This window comes from Gorilla gorilla, chromosome 14, assembly GCF_029281585.2.
Source record: "Gorilla gorilla gorilla isolate KB3781 chromosome 14, NHGRI_mGorGor1-v2.1_pri, whole genome shotgun sequence".
In the NCBI taxonomy this organism is placed as follows: Eukaryota; Metazoa; Chordata; class Mammalia; order Primates; family Hominidae; genus Gorilla; species Gorilla gorilla.
Genome location: NC_073238.2, coordinates 125,893,966 through 125,915,228, shown reverse-complemented (window position 1 = coordinate 125,915,228; position 21,263 = coordinate 125,893,966). Strand labels below are relative to the sequence as shown.

Genomic DNA, 21,263 nt, shown 5'->3' with positions numbered 1-21,263 from the left:
CTCAGGGATACTGAGAACACATTCTCAGGGGGTGTGACCCTCCCCTCCTCAGTGAGCACAGACCTGCTCCTTAGATTCCAGCCGCATGCAGAACACACTGACTCCACTGATAGCACATCTCACACCCCGCCCGAGCTCAGCTCCCAGAATGATCAATGGGCCTTGACCGGTTTGCAACAGGAAGAATGTGGACTCCTTTGAGAGTAGAGGGACAAAAGGACGATAATACAACATCATGTGTGTTTCTTCAATATGCACGCAGGCACAGAGACGGGAAGTGCATCACAACAGGCCCAGCCTCAGCCCCGGCCACAATGCACCAGCTGTGTCCCTGGCCCAGTTCCCAGGCCTCTCAATACCTCCATTTCTCCCCCAAAGCGATGCCTGCTTCCTCAGCACTGGTACAGGTTTAAATGAGTTAATTCGGTGAAGTCACTGGAACCGCGCCTAGCATAGAATACACACCACTTATTTATAAAATAAGTCAGTCAGCCGGGTGCGGTGGCTCACGCCTGTAATCCCAGCACTCTGGGAGGCCAAGGCGGGTGGATCACCTGAGGTCTGGAGTTCAAGAACAGCCTGGCCAACATGGTGAAGCCCCGTCTCTATTAAAAATACAAAAATTAGCGGGGCGTGGTGGTACACGCCTGTAGTCCCACCTACTGGGGAGGCTGAGGCAGGAGAATCGCTTGAACCCGGGAGGTGGAGGTTGCAGTGAGCCAAAATCGCACCACTGCACTCCAGCCTGGGTGACAAGAGTGAACTCCATCTAAAAAAATAAATAAATAAATAAGCCAATCAGCAAATACTACCTAAGGACATCTCAGATCATGTGACACGCCTGAGATGGAAAGCTCAAGAGCAGATGGGGGACAAGAGGAGGACAAAGGTCCACACGCGGGGGTCCCACTCATCATGGTTAGGCTCCTGGACGTGACCCTACCTGATGGGAAACTTCCCAGCGGGGGGTGTTTAGGCAGTGACAGGTGGCAGGCAGGGGCTGCGTGGGTCACCCCACAGGGCACAGCACACAGTGAAGAGAAAGGAGAGAGTGGGACCTAGGAAGAAACTGGGGAGGAAGCAAAACACAAGTTCCAGGGGCCGGCCATCTAACCAGAGCCACCACACAAATGGCAGCCAGATGCCAGAGGGGGAGAGGCACATCACGCACAATTCTCAGGAAACAGAAACTGCCTTACACACTGCAATTTGACATCAAAAAGTATCTTGCTCACCTACAGTCATTCTCCACATAGCAGCAATGGTCGTATTTTCTATGGGTAAAAGATCAGGCTTAAAATCCTCCAGCAGCTTCTGGCCATCATTAGACTAAAATCCACACTTCCATCAACCTACAGAAGGGGGCTCAGAGTCCTAGGCAGAGCATGGTGCTGGTGACAGACTACCTGTGTGGCTGATAGGGTTTGGCTGTGTCCCCAACCAACTCTTTATCTTGACTTCTACTTCCAGAAACCCTGCGTGCCATGGGAGGGCCCAGTGGGAGGTAATTGAATCATGGGGCAGTTACCTCCATGCTCTTCTCGTGACAGTGAGTTCTCACAAGATCTGATGGTTTAATAAGGGGCTTTTCCCTGCCCTTCGCTCTGCATTTCTCCTTCCTGCAGCCATGTAAAGAAGGACGTGTTTGCTTCCCCTTTTGCCACAACTGTTAAGTTTCCTGGGACCTCCCCAGCCCTGTGTAACTGTGAGTAAATTAAACCTTTTTCCTTTATAAATTACCCAGTCTCAGACAGTTCTCTATAGCAGTGTGAGAACAGACTAACACATTCACAAAGACTCAACCCCTGTGCCTCAGTTTCCTTATCCACAAAGAAAAGTGGGCAGTCCCACCTCCCAGGGCTGCTATGAGGATGTCCAAGGCAATACGTTTCAAAGCGCCTGGAACAGAGGACGCCCAGTAAGGAGCCAGCAGCTTAGGAGACCCACCCCTGGGGCCTCCAGCCCTTCCCCCAAACGCTCACTCACCCAACTGCAGGCTCCAGCCTGCAGCAGGCAAGCTCAATTCCATCTCAGAGCCTTTGCCCAGGCACTCTTCTGCCTGGGTGCCCTTCCCCACACTCACATGGCAACACCCTGAGCTGAGAGGGCCCCCAGAGAGGTGCTCCCAGGCTTTGAGTCTCACAGGGCAGCCCTGCTCTCTCACCCTCTCCCATTCCCTCACTCTCCCCTCACTCTGTCTTCTTCATGGCTTCCATCAGCACCAGGAATTCTGTTGTGAACATGTCTGTCCTCTGTACATTCTGAACCATACAAGTGTGGGCCTTGTCTCTAGAGCTTCTAAGACAGTGTGGGACCCACAGGGGCCCTCAGTGCACAGCTGCTGAATTATCCATCAACTCCTTAGTGGCTATTTCAGTGAACTATTACGAAAAGAAATAAGCAGCTTACCACAAACAAATATTCAATTTAGAGAAGCTCATCCCACTCCCAGAAGGCAGATCTACCTTGTGGAAAGGCTACAGTCTGATTTAATTCAACTTAAAACAGGGAAGAGTCAAATTCACACTGCTGTATGCTCCCAACAGAGGAGGACGGTTGAGGAGGAGACAGCAAGATCCCGAGACACACGCAACAGATGGAGCTTTTTTAGGTTTCACCCGACACGCACAAGCACATGCGCTGCACAAAACCAACCCAAGGACTGTCAGCAACTTCTAGTCCTCGCACACCTAGCTGAGTTATCAGCAAACTGCTTCCTAGGAGCTGCAAGGACCTCCCGGTGTTTCCTCTCCTTTCTGCTTATGACCCCCAGCGTACAGATGGACCAGACCGCTAGCACAGCTGAGGCACGGTGTGTGGACACAGAGCAGGGCAAACCCAGAAGGTGTGTTTTCACAAAGCTGGAGCAAAGTGGCCCTCCAGATGTCTACTTTAAGACAAGACAATGAACTCAAAATAGCACTACGGGAAAACTTAGTGAACTAAGCCACGTATGCCCAGATAATGCATGGCATTTCCCAGCTCCTTGTAATGACCAGGAAGTCATAAAATGCAAGAGCAAGACTGCGAGAAAAGTGAAAGAAGAGCAAGAAAGGGAGACAGACAAGGAGATGACAGAAGACAGCAGCAAGATGGCCTCTTCCTTGCTGGGTGGGCAGAAATCTGTCAAGGACCAAAGGGGGAGAAAAAAGCCTTCCAAGAATTCGGAAGAGATGAAGATGCCAATACACAACAGGTGCCAACAGAGGGATTCCACAGGCACTACCGTCTGGACATTTTAACAGTGTAGTTAAATGTAAAAATCAGTAAATGATCTTAGAGTATAAGCTCTGAGAAATAAGGGTAACCAATTTTAATTATCCTCAATCCCAAAATATCTCAGCAGTCTCTATAAAATATTACCTAGATTTTAAATAGCAGCAAATATCATTCCTTTTTTCAAAACAAACCTTTTACACTGAAATCAGCTAACACTGATTCTACCTTGTTTACCCCAGGCGCTTCATTTATCTTATCCGAATAGTACAGGGGGAGGGCTGGGGTGCCAGACAAAGGAGGGAAATCTACCTTATGAATTATTAATACCAATCGGAGATCACAAATTTGTCTTGAAAATTAAGTAAATTTTTTATCATAGTAATCACTACACAAGTTGACCCAGTCAGTGCAATGCAAACACCACCACAAGCAGTTAAGCAGCCTGATAAAACTGAATGACACCCACATCCCTCTACAGACACCCGCACCTGTCTCATGGGCACACCCCACCCACCCCCTGACCTCCCAACCCTCCAAGACCAGGTGCTGCAGGTAGCAAATGACATCCTCAAACACGAGACATCTCCATTCAATGTGGGGAGAGGCAGTGGTCTCCATGCTCACTTGGCAGCCATGAAACACAAGCCGGCTTAAAGCTGACCCTAACAGCACACCCAAAATGTGCTTTCCAAATTGCCAACCTCCTGGGAAAGCAATCCGTGGATGAAATTTCACAGGCTTCCAATCAGTGAATACACTGTGTCCCCAGTGAGCACTCTGCCCTGTCCCTCCACATCCTGGGGCTGAGCTTACGCTACAGAGCATCTCCAACTGATGCCACAAAGTAGGTACAAAGGTGGAGCATCCTCCCAAGACAGACACAGAGGCCTGGAATTTGTCAAACTCCTGGTATTTTTCCTGGTTCTGACTCCCCAGTATGACCCTGCTACTCTGTGAAGATAAAAGTGACTGGAAGACTTTAAAAGGGGGCAAAATATCAAGACAAGCTAGCCAAGCACACCACCCCTCCAGGCTGCCAGGCTCTGAGACCGGCCAGCCCTCCCAGGCAGTATGCATTCCACCCCAACCATGGCTAGGCTGTTTCTGCCCAGAAACGCAACATGCTCTGGGGGAAGTAACTGGCAGGATCTGTGTGCACTCTGACACCAACTCTGTGAAAAGTAAAAAGGTGTGGGTTGAGAGTGAGCAAGTGGCATTAAAAAATGCTGGAAGGAAATATGGCAACACGTTAATAAAGGTAACTTATTAATGATACAAGTGGAATGGTTTTTTCATATACTTTTCTGCAGTTTTTATTTCTATATACAGGTTGAGTATCCCTCATCTGAAATGCTTGGGACCAGGAGCGTTTCAGATTTTGGATTTTCACATTTGAGATGCTCAACCTGTCTACACACATAGCTACTATAATTGGGAGAAAAAGGCAGCATCAATAATGTCTGACTAGAAAACAGCTATGCCTAGTTCGTACATGCCAACTCTGGCTGCTGTCGCACAACAACGGCAGAATAATTGTGACAGAGGTCTGCCCCACCCCAGCCCCCACAAGATAGTTACTGTCTAGCTTTTTACAGAAAACTGCCAAGCCTTGGTTTACAGCACCAGGACCCCTCTCTCTGCTATTAACCCAGTCTGCAGGGTGTTTTTACTAAGTGTGCAAATGACAGTTCAAATCTACTGCAAGAAAAGAGGCTGGTTTTTCAAAACCAAGTTTTATTATGGCTTGAGTTTCTTTGAGGAAATGGTTCCCAAAAAGTGTGAAGGGCAGAAGCAGTCAGAGAGGATGTGACACTGTCACAGGATGAGGTGATCACCAACTTACCTGCAGCCTTAGAGAGCGACACCATCACGTGACTTGGAACTGGAGAATGCCATGACTTCAGGGATATTAAGAGAATATATACTTCCAGGACCACATTTCCACAGAGACGATGCTCTAAAAGCCCCTAGAGCACTGATTCAGTGAGTGCTTCCATTTATAGAACTGAATTTATTTCGTTTAGGGATATTAAGAGAATATATACTTCCAGGACCACATTTCCAAAGAGACTATGCTCTAAAGGCCCTTAGAGCACTGATCAGTGAGTGCTTCCATTTAAAGAACTGAATTCAGTTTGTTAAAATCTCCCTTACTGGCTTATAAGAGCTACTTACGTATTTACAGTACCAGCCCCTCGTCAAGATTACGAACGTGTTTTCTCAGGGTACCGTGTCCTGATGCTCTCTGCCACTGCCTTGGGCCGTTCAGGCTGCTGTAAGAAAATACCATAACCTGGGCGGCTCATAAGCCACAGAAACGTATTCTCACAGTTCTGGAACTGGGAAGTCCAAGATCAAGGCATGGACTGATTCAGTATTTGGTGAGGGCCTGTTTGTTTCTTCACAGCTGAACTCACTGCAAACTCACATGGCAGGGGGGCAGAGGTCTCTCTCTGAGGCCTCTTTTACATGAGCACTAACCCCATTCATGAGCCTAGTCACCTCCAAAGGCCCCATCTCCTAATACTGTCACCTTGGGGGTTAGGATTTCAACATGGGAATTTGGGGAGGAGACACAAACATTCAGACCATGGCAGCCACAGAAGAGCTTTGTTTTTAGAGGCTCATTCCTCTTTCTCTTGAAATCAAACTTTAACAGCTTTCCCCAATTAGAAAAGCATTCACCAAGCTAACTTCAAAGATCACACTGATGTTTACTCCATCACATAAAAATTGCTCATGCAAATTGAACACATACACAATGAGCCAACTTCCTCAACTAAAAGAGCAAAGCATGAAGGGGAAGGACTTGTAGATTCAAGCATGTAACCTGGAGCAATATTAAAGTGTAACTCTATAAACAAAGTGAAATTATTTTTAATGCTTTTCACTTTATTTTTTTTTAATTTGCTTTCAAAGACTGTCACCAAAGAGCCTCATCCAGCACTGAGCAGCCACACTCTGTTCAGACACCTGTACCCCTGCACACGCAGCTCCCAAGCTAGGCTTGGCTACAACCAAAACCCAAATACCTCAAATCTTTATGGTTACAACAGTGCCAGCTCACACAGTTTAAACTATCTTAGCCTCCTCATCACAAACAAAATGCTGTGGAAAAAACCGTACCTTCCTCAGGCTAATTCCATTTGGTTATACAGAGCCCTGAACAAAAGTAACTCTAGGAGTGCATTGGTGAGCTTAAGCTTAAAGTAAAAGCCAGTTCCTTCATTTGTGTTCAAGCCCTTGTTTAACAGATTTCAAACAATAATTTTAAAAAAAGAAAATCCAGTGCACACAAAATTCTTAGTTCCCTATTTTATGATGGATATTTGGTATGCATGCATTTTTCTTATGGACACAAACAACAGAAAAAGGATAAAATGCTTTTAAAAATTAAAGATAACCACTGCTGCTTTTTATATCTGCAACAGAAAAGACTGAGACTGATTATCTGTTATCTGCCATAAATTAAATTCCCAAATCAAACTTCTTGTCCCAAGTACCCAACAAGCAGGTCTCCCATTTTTACCTCAAACACACAGCAGCAGGCTCTGCTTCCAGGGGCCTGGGCACCATCCGTCGTCAGAGTTCTCCCAAGTCCTCCCAGAGCGGAGCCAGACCCTTGGGGTAGCCACCATCATCTCCCAACAAGGAACCTTCTAGAACCTTCCAGAAAGTGAATCTGGCCTAAGGGTAACACACAGCACTTTCCCCGGCCACTTAGCACTGCATTCAGTAAAGGCAGGAAGACTTGAGTGAGCAGCCTTGTGCAAGGCCATTGATAACGCCAGTAACATGATCAATTCTCACCCAGCTTCCCTACATAAGAGATAAAATAAGAAGAAATTCCAGTAAGAAGGAAGAAAATGGTCAACAGAAGAGCAATTCTGACGTCCACGTTTGGTCTTCCTCAGAAGATTGACTAACTGCGCCAGGCATGCTGGCTCACGCCTATAATCCCAGCACTTTGGGAGGCCAAGGCGGGTGGATCACTTAAGGCCAGGAGTTCAAGACCAGCCTGGCCAACATGGCAAGACCTCATCTCTATTAAAAATACAAAAATTAGCCAGGCATGGTGGTACATACCTGTAATCTCAGCTATTCGAGAGGTTGAGGCATGAGTACTGCTTGATCCCAGGAGGCAGAGGTTACAATGGGCTGAAATCACACCACTGCACTCCAGCAGGGAGAACAGAGCAAGACTCTGTCTACAAAAAAAGAAGAAGAGTGGCTAGCTTGTATCACGTTGGCTGTGAGAGCAAATCCTAACAGCGTCACCTCTGCAGAGGGCCTTCTCTGACGACCCAATCTAAGTCAGCACTCAGGTGCTCTCTCACCTCACCCCCCGATATTCTGCAGTTGTTGCGCATGACAGTTTTATTTGTTCACATGCTCATTCCTTTGCTTAAGTGTTTCCCCAACTAGAATTACACTCCCTAAGAGCAGGGCCACTCCTCCCTTACTCACCAAGCCACCTCCAGCAACTAGAACGGTGTCTAGCAAACAGAGGTGATCATTAAATGTTCATTAATGTAACAGCATAAATATATTTTACAGTAAGAATGACTCCAAAGTTAAAAATATAATTCCACCAAAAAATCTTCCAATAATGTCTCACAAGCAAGGTCCTGGTTACCAACGCAAGGACCAGGAAGAAGCCTCTGGCTGATGTGGCTTGGTTCTGTGTCCCCATCCAAATCTCATGTCGAAGTGTAATCCCCAATGTTGGAGGTGGGGCCTGGTGGGAGGTGACTGGATCGTGAGGGGCAGATTTCCCCTTGGTGCTGTTCTCGTGATGATGAGTGTGTGCTGGTGAGATATGGTTGTTTCAAGGTGTGTGGCACCTCCCCACTCCCTTGCTTCTGCTCCGGCCAGTTAAGACGAGCCTGCTTCCCCTTTGCCTTCCACCACGATTGTAAGTTTCCTGAGGCCTCTCCAGAAACAGGGCAGATGACAACATCATGCTTCCTGTACACCCTGTGGAACCATGAGCCCATTAAACCTCTTTTCTTTATAAATTACCCAGTCTCAGGTATTTATAGCCATGTAAGAACAGACTAATACAGTGGCATTAACGACCTCTGCAATTCTCTCCTAACACACGACTTTCTTCTCTTCCCAACAATGCCAAGTGACTTTTTTAAGGATTAAGTAAACTAGTACATGTTAAATGGATTTGCCTCTGCCTGGCACAAACCCACAGTAAGCATTCCCAAACTTAACCGCTACTATTGTCATTATTTGTTACCTAAGCCAACTTCCCAAATTACTGAACACCAAAAAGTTCAGAACTACTGATTAAAAGAGAAATGATATGGTCTGCTTCAAATTGTGAATAGTGAGTTGCTGTCTGCATCGTCTCTGGCACAGGCATCAAAGAACATATTATAGAAGCAATGTCACCTACCCTCCTCATGTCATCCAACACTCCTGGCTTCCATAAACACTTCACTGGCGATCAGTCATCAAGGAACCTATTCTCTCAACACAGCATCACTTTCTTGGAGTCAACATATCAAAACCACAAAACTATGCCATTTTTACATCTTTAATATTTCCTTTGTTTAGTTTCAAAAATCATCTCTCAAGCTTCAAAAAACTAAACCCAAGTTTTGCGATGCTGTGATTTTGTTCTGGGGGTGGGAATGGACAATTTACTGAAACCCTTTCATAGCCTTCAAAACTGTATAATCTATAAGGATATCCCTTTTCAATCATTACCATTCAAGACTGAACCTGAACAATTCTTGCCTATTTTATCCACCTCTATGCAGAAACCCTGGTATTTCCCTGTTAATATTCCAAGTTCTTGGAACATTCTGAGAACATAAAGACATGGAAGGAAAAGTGTCAACTCTCCACTCGTGTTTATCCTCAAGGCAGCATGAAGCTTGAAGAAATCTGCAGGAGGCGGGGACTCTGAGCCTGGAATGGCAACAGCTGCTAGGTGGCTGCGCAGGCCTGGAGGGGACCCACACCCCTGCCTCACACAGCTGTCGCACAGTGGGGCCTCACACAGCTGTCGCACACCGCAGAGACAGAGTAGATGAGACCAAGTGGGAGAGCGGCAGAGGCAGAGAAGCAGGCACAGGGGAGGGCTAGCACCTTCCACCAGCTACCCTGGCCATCTCAGCCCTGACAGTCTCCCTATGACCTGGACGAGAGAGGAAAAACCTAGGTAAGCCAGGACCCTCTCCTCAGGCTCCTGGTGCCCAACTCCTCAAGAGGCAAACTGAGCAGAAGGACCTCACTCTGCCAAAGAGGGAACATTATCGAGGCTGGACAGTCACCCTGCTCTCCTGCCATAACTCCACACTGTCACACCAAGAAGGTTCAGTTTTACTGTTCAAGTGTCCTGTGAGGAAGGGGTGGCTCTGGTGTTCTGTCCTCTGGAAAGCGCCTTATGTCGCTGTCATGCTCTGGTGTGCTGCCCACCACAGTGGTGCCCCCAGGAAAGGCACTACATTCTCAGTGGAAACAGGCAAACTGCACAAGAGCATTCCTAGCATGGCCTCAGTTCCTGAAAAAGAGTCCGTGTGTGCCTCAGCATTCAACAGTGGCTCCTGCAGGAAGCAGGGTTAGGGTGTTTAGGAGGGAGAGAGAAGAGTGGACATTTCCCTTTATGTGTGCCTGTAACACTCTGTTTGCTCAGAATGCACATATGTCATTTATAACTAAGAAAAAACATTGGCTAAAACAACTAACATTGCACCAAGGGATATCATGTCACACATGCAGGGCAAACAATGATTCTCCTGAACTGGGGGATAGGAGTGATACAAAGAGCTACACCCTCATCTTAGACAGTTATTAACTAAAACTGATAAGAAACAACAGTGCCAGGATACAATATGGAAAGGAGGAAGTAAAGACCAAGAAGAAACACCAGCTGAGAGTGTGTTTCTGGGATAAGGAGAGTGCGGGAGGACTGTGTTTCCTTTTGAGGCTCTAAGTATCATTTATCTTTTAAGCTACGAACAAGTCTTATTGGATAAAAGAAATATAAAATACAACTTGATGACGAGTCCTCAGTTTCTTCTAAGCTCACATACAAACAGCCCAGAGATCATATCTTTGCCAACTTTCACGCCACATGACCACAAACCTATTTTTGCATGGTGCTTCTCTGTGATTTTCTGATGATAAGGAGGACCTAAGTACCCTCGCACTGAATGACTGCTGTGGATGCACCTGACCCAAGAACAAACCAACCGTTCACTCAGGTGGTTACAGCTTGGCCAGGAAATGAGCAACGTCAGCACGCACGTGCAGCGGGCCTAAAATGTTCCGGGACTAACACCTCCTCACTTCCTCCCCCAGCCCTTCACCAGGTATTCCTTCATTCTCTTTGAGGCGTGGATGTCCTCCTCCCCACAGCACCTGCCCACAATATGTGTTTAAGACACTCTTCCACATGACACAGACTAACAGGAGCATCACTCTACACAATCGGCACCTGCTTGTGCGGAAGTCTGAAGCTGATATCCCAGCCCAGGCCGCATCCCTGAAGTCCAGACCTGATCTTCACTGAGGCATCTCACAGATACCCTGATGGAGCATGTCTGAAGCTGAGTGCCCACATCTGGCCCTGCCAGACTTCCCCATCCCAAACACAACTTCTTCTAACTGCTCAGGCCAAACCCTTGGTCCTCCTTGACTCCTCTCCTGCATACCCCATCTGGTCCATCTGTAAATCATCTCATCTCTACCCTCTTGATAAAAACTAGAATTCAATCTCTCCTGCTACCTATGCTGACGGGACTGTGGTTCCAGCCACCATCACCTGGGAGGTCACCCGGATTGCTGCTATCCTGCCCTCTTTGGTTTCCAGGCTTTTGCCCTTGAGTCTTTCAGTCTATACTCAAAACACAGCCAAAATGATCCTGTTAAAACTTACATCACATCCCTTCTCCCCTCTGCCCAAACACCCCCAGAGGCTCCATATCACTTGGAGGAAAAGACAGGACCTACAGGACCACCTGATCTCGCTCCCCACGACTCCCTGGCCTCACTTCCTATTATTCCCCATCTCTTCCAAGGGTCACGGGTTTCATTCTAAGACATTAGGTAAAATCAGAGTCAGGAGGAAAATGACCAAAATCAGCCTTGCGTTTCAGAAAAAAACAGTCTGGAGAAAAGCAAGGATAGACTGGCCAGGAGCTGCTGCAGTGATCCAGGTGAGGGATGTGGACAGCCTGGGCTAATGGTGGTGGGCAAAGAGAAAAGCCAAGATTCTGGGGTTAGTAAAAGGAAGATGAACCAGATGTGACAGATGATTAATGGCAGGGAGTGGGGACTCCAACTGCCAGAGGCTTTCCTGGAGGCTGGTCTTTAAGGCCACTCTACCACCATTGCTCTCCCCAGCCCTAATCTCACCCTTTAATCTACAAAATATCCCTCTCAAACCATCTAGTTCAATCAGCCAAGCATGAAGAACCTCAGGGACAACTAATTTCCATTTGAGTCTCATGAGAACTTACACACATGAGGCCATCCACTCTGGTTTCTATTTGCTAGAAAATGAGAGACTAGGCAGAGCTGACCACTGAATCCCTCTCTTGTGCCACCAACTCAGGAGCACGAAGCCCTCAGCTGCACCGCTGTGCAGGACACTTCCTTCTGCCTCTACCCTGGCTATACTGAGTCGGTTCAACAGACTACAGCTAATTAAGACCAAATTCACAGTTGCTTTATCAACGGGAAGGGATGCAGATAAACAAACCAGAAGGCTTGTTCCTCCAAGCCTTCTGGTTGTGGGTAGCAGAGAATACACAGAAACTTAGTATTTTCACGTTAGGCAAAACTCAACTGCATTGTCACGGTGGCAAAACAGCCTCACTGCTTTACTGCATCTGTTAAGTGCTGCCAGTACTTGCTGAACAACCAGCTGAGATACAAGTGATGCAACTCTTGGGTGAGACCAACTGACCAGCTGCACTGGAAAGACTTACCCGGCTGCCCACATGGGCCAGGCATGAACACCTACTAAGGGATCTGTGTCCCATGTCAAGGGCCAAAAAGGGAGAGCAGAATCTGGGGCTAAGTCCTATTATTAAACTGGTAGCTCATCTAGAAAGTAGCTGCATCACTGACTCACACAATTCAGGCTTTGAAGGAACCTTACAAGTATACAGGCCCAGTGCCCATCCTCTGGCTAGTTAGACGTAATGTGGGTAGAAAGTTCTCTCCAATTCCTCGGAGAGGCTCTTCCCCTCCACTCAACCCCTACATGTTCTCTGATTGGTAAGTTCAAGCTGACTCCGACTTCCCATCCTTTTATCATCCCAACACTGGAGAGGATGGCTTTCCCAAAAGGATCCTTTAGAAAAACAAAACCCACAGCCAATATTATCACGGGTCCTTATCACTGACAGGTAAAATGGTGGCTGCCTTGGAAGCTGTGGCAATTTTTAATGCATGAGAGACAACAAATTATCTTAACTTCTATCAGGAGGAAGTACTTTAAGCAATTCTTTAGTAGCAGGGATTGTTGAGGGTTATTCTTATCCCAATTCCGCTTGCCTGGGGTCAGGGATGCAATCGTGTGAGGAAAATGGTGGTAACAACTTGAGACAGCTACTTTTAGACTGGGTTAACACACACTTCATAATGGGGCCTAGGCCATAATAAGCACTCAGAAAATGCTGTTTAATCCTGTTATTGATCACAGACCTCTAAGAACAATACCAGCAAGCTAGACCAAGTACTCAATTGCAGGGTCCAGCACGAATTGGAAATGCAAAGCTCCTTGTCACAAAATTCTTAAGAGTTTCTGATGGCAACAGCAGAGCATGAAACCAAGCACAGGGCCCTGTGTGGCAACACTAGTCGCACACCCATGAGGCAGGCCCTGTCACCAGGTAAGTTCTCCTGAGAACTTGCCCATGGGCCTTGCCAGGAGTTAGCCTAAGGGTATTGCCTTGATGTTGTCAAACACCTCACCTAATGCCACACTATGCAGCAGCATGCTTGTATGAAGAACCCAGCCAGTGGAGTGGATGCATCTGAGTTCAAATTCCGCATCTCTTCACTGGCTGAGCTGGGACCTGGGACTTCTGAACCACTTCAAGTCTCAGCCTCCTGATCTGCTAAGTGGGGAACTGTCATCTTCTCTGCAGGGCATTGTGAGGTTTCAACAAAACAGTACAAGTAAAATGCCTAGACACACAATTTGTTCTCAACAAACCTGGGTCCCATTTCATTTCAAAGATCACCGTATTTCTCCAGCCTCTTAAATAATCCAAATGCAACATGCAATACGGGAGCCACTCACAGATGGGCTGCTGAGTAACTGAAATGTGGCTAATACAAACCGAGATGTGCTGTGGCCATAACAAATTCCAACAAGATTTTATAGACTTAATGTGAAGAAACTAAAATACCTCATTAATATGTATGTATCAATTACATGTTGAAATAATTTTATGGAAACACTGGGGTAAATAGAATGCATTATTAAAATTAACTTTAGGCCAGGCACAGCGGCTCATGCCTATAATCCCAGCACTCTGGGAGGCTGAGGTGGGAAGACTGCTTGAGCCCAGGAGTTAGAGATCAGCCTGGGCAACATGGCCAAACCTCATCTCTACAAAAAAATACAAAAATTAGCCATAGTGGTGCATGCCTGTAGTCTAAGGTACTTGGTGGGGTGGGGGCTGCAGTGAACCATGATCACGCCACTGTACTCCAGCCTGGGTAATAGAGTGAGACTCTGTCTCAAAAATAAATAAATAAATAAATATTTAAAAATGCAAACTAAAATTAACTTTGCTTCACTTTTTTAAAGTAGTTACTAAAAAACTTAAAATCGCATCTGTGGCTCCCAGTATATTCCTACTGCACAGTGCTGATCTAGACAAAGAAGACATTCCAAAGATCTGAAACGAAGGGGGAAGTCTAGCTGTCTACACTAGAAAAGCAGCCTGGATAACCAGAACACTTCATGTTCACCCAGCAAGACAGTACAGCAAGGCACTAAGGTACAAGACAGAGGGCCATCTCTTGACACTTCTTGCCAGGTGAAATTAAAACACAATTATAGTATCTGAATGGAAACTGTCTTTCTTTAAACTACCTACAAAATGTTCAGGGAATAGTTACTCATTTCTTCTCCCAAACAATATTTTTACTTAACTTCCTTAACTAAAGTCCTACACAGGAATAAGCTTCAACAGCTTATTCAATAAATCAGTCAATAAACACTATGTTGTGACCAACCGTTTCACGCTTGGTATCAATAGTATAGAAGGGTGCCCAGCTAAAAAGAATGCCTCAAACATATCTTTGGTGCTTATAAACCTTCAACGCCAAGTTTCAATAAACAGTTTACCTCCTCATCTGTCTGAATCTAGAACAAAGACAACACTTGGCTGGGCATCCCATCCCAGACTATAGATTTACTTCTGTTTTTATTGCAATTAATTATTAAGCCTGCATCAACAAGTTTTGAGTTTCAGTAAGTGGTTCCCACATTTTAATTCTTTCAAAAGTGTTAATATTTTTAACTATTCTTGTGGGTGAAATCCTAATCACAATCTTGGCTAAAAAAAAATCTAAAAGAGAACTGAGCATTAGGCAGAGCAGTATAATAAAAGAACTTGTCCTTCAGAAATACACAGGAAAGATGAGTGTTTTAGAAACAGGTAAGGCAATTTCTTTTCCAAAACCTCTCAATCACTAAATTATCCCAGCTCCTTACGATGCTGGACTGCCCACCTGAACTCCTTCTGAAGTCTCTCGACTGTAAAGTGAGAAAACGAAAACCTGCCCTCTCATCTTTGCAGACCGTCTCAAGATGCATTTACAGCCAGAACTCCAGCTTGTACAGAGTGGCCCAAGAATGTCCCACCCAGTGCCATGCGAGGTTACTTGTGCAACAGCTGATAACACTGCAAATTTCTAGGGTTTTCAACTTTTATTTCCAATTCTAGCAGCTTTTCTTTCACATCCTCTTTCAAAAGTCCAATGCAGGAAATGTTGACTGACTTACATTTATTTTAGTTTGCAATATCCCCAGAAATGTAAAGCACTGTGGAAGATATAAGATAGAAAAGCCAAAATGTTTATCCATAACAAGTTTTCCATCTTCCTAAGGGAAAGAAAATATATAAAAGATTCAAGACAGCTGTCCACAGGACATCCATAGGACAGGAAGGAGTACTCTCATGTACTGCTACTGGCAAAAGTTCTCTGGAAGCTGTATGGTAGCAGGTGTTCAAAGCCTTTGAAAGCCCCCACCTTTGGCCTTGCAGTGCCCTATCAGGGAATTTGTCCTACAAAGAAAATCAAGGATTAAGGGTGTGGTACAGAAATGTCCATTGCACAGTCCACTGTTCACAACCGTGGAAACTTAGAATCCACCTCTGTATCCAAAAATGGGGATTATTACCAGGAACTAAGAGGCAGCCATTAAAATCAGTAGTAAAATAATTATTTAACACGGGAAAAGACTCACACTGGATCAAATTAAAGCATGTTATAAAACATTACATGTATCTATGATGTCATGGATATTTTAAAAATATATTTACACATTTGCAATGGTTAAAAAAAAAAATTACCAAAAAAGAAATACTAATTTTAACACTGGTATCTCTAGATGGTAGCATTATACAGCTTTTCATTTTCTTCTTACATAGCTCTATTTACTGCAGTTTAAAAAATGAATATGGAACCCTGGGTAAAGATTTAAAATATACCATATGGCTCCAACTACACGAAATAATAATAATGCAAATGATAATAACAGCTAATGTCTCTTTGGCACCTCCAACTTACCAGGCACTGTTCTAAGAGTTTTGCATGAATTTATGTAATCCTCACGACAGACACAAAGGGCAAGCACGTGTGACACCCATTTTCCTGATGGCACAGCTGGCGAGTGGCAACACAGGACAGCAACCCAGGAAAGGGGTTGGGGTCAGGCACTACATTCCCTCCCCCTATACCGTCCGCCACAAAGCAAACACCTGATAATCGTGGGCAGCTACCAGGAGTGAGCAATAACCCTGAATCAAAAAAGGAGAAATCAGCTGAAGATCCAAGTCACAATTACTAGCTGTGAGTGTGCCGAGCTGACCATTTAGCACCCATGCCACAAGCATGCTCTGTGCACTCAGCATCATGTACACATTCTCAGAAGTGACACAAGTTGGCATCAGAAGTGTTTTGTACTTCAGATTTGGGGATATTTTCATTATAGTTATCAGTTGAGCATCTCAAATCCTGAAAATCCAAAACACTCCAATGAGCATTTCCTTTGAGTGCCACAGTGGTACTCAAAGAGTTTCAGATTTTGGAGCATTTTGGATTTTCAGGTTTGGCATGTACATTAGTCCACGTTCACACTGTTAAAGGCATACCCAAGACTGGGTAATTTATAAAGAAAAGAGGTTTAAATGACTCACAGTTCCACATGGCTGGTGAGGCCACAGGAAACTTACAATCATGGCGAAAGGCACCTCTTCACAGGGCAGCAGGAGACAGAAGCGTGAGGAGCAAAGGGGGAGGAGCCCCTTATAAAACCATCAGATCTCCTGAGAACTCCCTCGTTATCACAAGAACAGCATGGGGCAATCACCCCCATGATCCCATCTCCTAGGATTCTACTGGATCCAGCACTATCCAATAGATTTTTTTTTCTTTGTAGAGATGAGGTTTTGCCACGTAGCCCAGGCTGATCTCTAACTCCAAATCTCATCTTGAATTGTAATCCCCATAATCTCCTAGGTCTCTCCCTAGACGTGGGGATTATGCAGATTACAATTCAAGATGAGATCTGGGTGTGGACACAGCCAAACCATATCAGTCAGCACGCTTAACCTGTATTGTTAAAACATCCATATTGCCCAAGTTGATCCACAGATTCAATGCAATGTCTACCAAATTTACAATGGTATTCTTCACAGATATAAAAAAACTATCCTGAAATTCACATGGAATCACAAAAAAAAAAAACCAATAACTAAAGCAATCTTGAGTAAAAAGAACAAAGCTGGAGGCATCACACTACCTGATTTCAAAGTGTATTACCAAGCTATAGCAGCCAAAACAGCATGGCACTAGCATAAAAGCAGACACACAGACCAACAGAGCAGAACAGAGAGCTGAGAATTAAACTCACATAATACAGTCAACAGACCTTTGACAAAGGTGCCAAGAACACCCAAGGGGGAAAGGACAGTCTTCAACATATGGTGCTGGGAAAATTGGATATCCACATGCAGAAAAATTAAATTGGAACCTTGTCTCACAACACATACAAAAATGAACTCAAAATGGACTAAAGACTTAAATGTAAGACCTGAGACTATGAAACTACCAGAAATAAGCACCATGGAAAGCTCCATGACATTGGTCTGGACAATGAGTTCTTGGATATGACCCCAAAAGCACCAAAAACAAAGGCAAAAATAAGATAAATGGGATTTCATCAAACTGAAAAGATTATGCACAGCAAAACAGAATTAAGAGACAACTCACAGAATGGAAACAAAGTATTTGCAAACCATACATCTGATAAGAAGCTAATATCCAAAATATATATTTAAAAACTCAGTAACAAAAAAACCTGATTAAAAAATGATGAGCAAAGGACCCAAAGAGACATTTCTCAGAAGACATACAAATGGCCAACAGATTAGAAAATGTTCAACATCACTAATCATCAGAGAAATGCACATTCAAATCATGAGAGCATCTCACAACTGTAGAATGGCTATTATCAAAAAGATGAAAAGCGACAGGTGTTGGCAAAGATGTGGAGAAAAGATAAGCCTTGCACATTGTTGGTGGGAATGTAAATTCCTGAAGCCATTCTGGGAAACAGTATAGAGGTTCCTCCAAAATCTAAAAACAGAATTATCATATGATCCAGCAATCCCACTACTGGGTATATAGCCAAAGAAACTAAAATCAGTATGTTGAAGAGATGTCTGCACTCCCATTTTCATGGCAGCACTATTCACAACAGCCAAGATATAAAATCAATCTAAGTGTCCACTGAAAGATGAGAGAATAAAGAAAATGTGGGATATATACACAATAGAATACTAGTCAGACTTTTTAAAAAAGGAAATCCTGTTATTTGCAACAACAATGAACCTGGAGAACATTATACTAAGAGAAAGCAGGGCACAAAAAGACAAATACTGCACGATCTCACCTATATGTAAAGTGTAAAAAAGCTGAACTCACAGAAGCAGACAAGAGAATGGTGGTTACCAGATGCTGAGGAGGCTGGGAAGGAGGGAACAGGAGCTAGACAGGGAAAGGGGAGATGTTAGTCAAAGGGTACAAAATTTCAGTTGGACAGGAGGAATAAATTTTAGTGATCTATTGTACAGCAGGTGACTACAGTTAACAATAATCTAAAGTATATTTCAAAATTGCTAAAAGATTAGATTTTAAATGTTCTTACCACAAAGAAATAAGAAGTATGTGAGGTAACGGATATGTTCATTCCCCTGACTTAATCATTCCACAATGCATTCATATACCATAACATAATGATGTTACTCCATAAATACATGCAACTATTTGTCAATTTAAAAACAAAATATAAGAATTAAAGAAAAGAAACTGGATATGAGGCAAGCTTTATGTGACTAGCTGGTCTACATTTCATGCTCTGTTGATCTGAGAGACCAAAAAACCAACCAAAAACTTCCAAGGGTGAGGATGAGAATAGAGCAGATTTCTGTTCTGAACCACCTGGGCCTTTGGATGCTTTCCACTTTTCCAGAAAAACAGTTAAATAAATGAACAGCAACTGTGAAACCTGCAGATAATTTTAGTATTTTAGTTGCAGTGCCAAGGAGCTGGAAAGATCAATTATTAATATATTAGGGTTACCGTCCCTATCATATCAAACATAACTATTCCCAGAAATGGTCTATGACAAGAAAGAGCTGTGGTTTCCTTACACTTGACAAATTGGCTTTATTCCCTCTTGGCAACTATGAGAACAGGCTCACCCAGTTTCATCTGAAATGTTTTGTTTTCCTTTCAAGTAGTGATGGTAACACTGTATGTGAGCCCACAGTCAATTCTTAAGCAAAAAAGCCTCATTAATATCAAACTATCCATCAAGATTACCCTTTTCTATTATGTATGAATATAACTAAGTATCTAGAACAGTAGACATCTTTCTTTCAAACAGAACTAAGTTAAAATCCATAGCTTTGTTATAATAATTTTGTTGCTAATATTCCTGAAACCACGTTATTAATGTGAGCTTAATAATGTATCAATTAACTGGAATCTTATATCCTTAACTTTCAGCTCTTGAAATAAAAAACTGGTAAACATGTTACAGGCGTGATGGCTTTTAACCAAACAAGCTTTCTCCTAGGAACATAAAATCTGCTTTTGCCAGCTACATTTCACCGGCTTCCCTAGTTGTCAGATGCCTAATCAGACAATGTTGTATAGGGTGGGAACATCTTGGAAGCCAATTCATTGTGACCTTTTCAGTGAACAAGCATGTGCACACACACACATGCACACATACACACCCTACAGTAGCTACAACACTTGAATCAGAATTCCACAGTAACATAGCAAAATACTGGAAACAGAAATCACTCTGAATTTCTCTGTAGCTGTTTACCTAAGAAAATGCAAAGAAATGTCCTATCACTTGCTTGGTTTGCCTCAGTAAGTTACTTATCCTCAAGTGAAATTCTACAAACATCATCATCATCATCATCATCATCATTTTTTTTTCTTTTTTTGAGACGGAGTTTTGCTCTGTTGTCCAGGCTGGAGGGCAGTGGCGTGATTAGTAGAGATGGGGTTTCACCATGTTGGTCATGCTGGTCTCAAACTCCTGACCTAAGGTGATCTACCCGCCTCAGCCTCCCAAAGCGCTAGGATTACAGGCATGAGCCACTGCACCCAGCCAACATCATCATTATTCTTATTAATAATTATTATTTTGGTTGCTTTTGAGATACAAATAGAAATTGTGTGCCTAGGGGTTTTTTGCCCTAACTGGAAAAAAAAAAAAAATTTAAGCATGCCAAGTAAAAAAGTTATAAGAAAATGAAGTCATCCAAGTTGCACTGCTTTCCAACACTAATTAAATTTTTTTAATTTTCCAAATTTCAAAGTTTTCCAACTTAAAACCTAGTGCTTCTCAAAGTTTACCAATAAATGCAACTCACACAATAGTCCTTTAAAACCAATTTATAAAAATATTTTCATAATCAGAACAATTGGGGGATAATATCTGATTTTCTACAGGTAATTAAGGAGGGCATGCACCAAAATAGCTGACATATTAACCAAGTTTACTTCCTTTTTCCCTTTAACAAATCTTAGCAGAGCTTAAACTGACAGTAAATAAGAATATATACACCAAAAACAATCTGTTACAAACACAATTCAGTCTAAACTAACCCCTGGAAGAAAAGCACCTTGACATTTACAACTATAGAACAAAAGCTAATCTAGAATTTAAGCTATCAGTTTTAAGTTTTGTGTCTGTAGTTTCAAAACATTTCTTATCAATTTCCCACCTTTCAGAATTTTGTGAAAATGAAATGTGTAAATCCCACAACATATTTCACAAGTGCAAGGCCCTTCCCTCCCGACTCCCTAAGCAATTCTTAAACACTGGGAAATTGCTGCACTGTGGCCCGCATGGGAGATGACCAAGTCCTTCAGGGCCCAGCCCTGTCCCTTCACATCACCTTACAAGGCTGGAAGCCAGAGCTGGATGCATACCATACAAAATGACTTCTCAGGGTAACTTCCCAAAAAACACAATGACTGAACAATTTATCAGGTTTTTCATGTGCTGTTTTCATATTTTCATTTTTATTATCTCCTAGGTAATTACAAGTGTGACTCACACTAAGCTTGAAGAATGCTAACATTTGCCTCTTGCTTAAATTTACTGGAAGAGATACTCTTTAAAAATAGCACAAAATAAGTCAAAACTAATTTTTTACTTTAAAATGAAACTCACTTGCTATCACCTACAACCTCAAGTTCATTCTATTAGTAACAAATATTTATTGAAAGCCTATTATGTGCCAAGC

General features: G+C 43.6%; 1 protein-coding gene across 21 annotated transcripts in view; it reads right to left on the bottom strand.

Moving 5' to 3' along the window:
* The window catches only part of ARHGEF7 (Rho guanine nucleotide exchange factor 7), a 190,737-nt gene that overhangs the window by 128,086 nt on the left and 41,388 nt on the right, over positions 1-21,263 (bottom strand). For 3 of the 21 annotated variants that reach the window (XM_055360714.2, XM_055360711.2, XM_055360716.2), the window contains exon 3: positions 18,415-18,477. The exons of 17 other annotated variants lie outside the window; for them this stretch is intronic. In XM_055360714.2, the coding sequence (XP_055216689.1) occupies positions 18,415-18,477 (63 nt within the window). Of the gene's footprint in view, positions 1-7,305; positions 7,428-18,414; positions 18,478-21,263 lie in introns of all 21 variants that reach the window. One more of the 21 variants, XM_063697525.1, reaches the window with a different exon arrangement.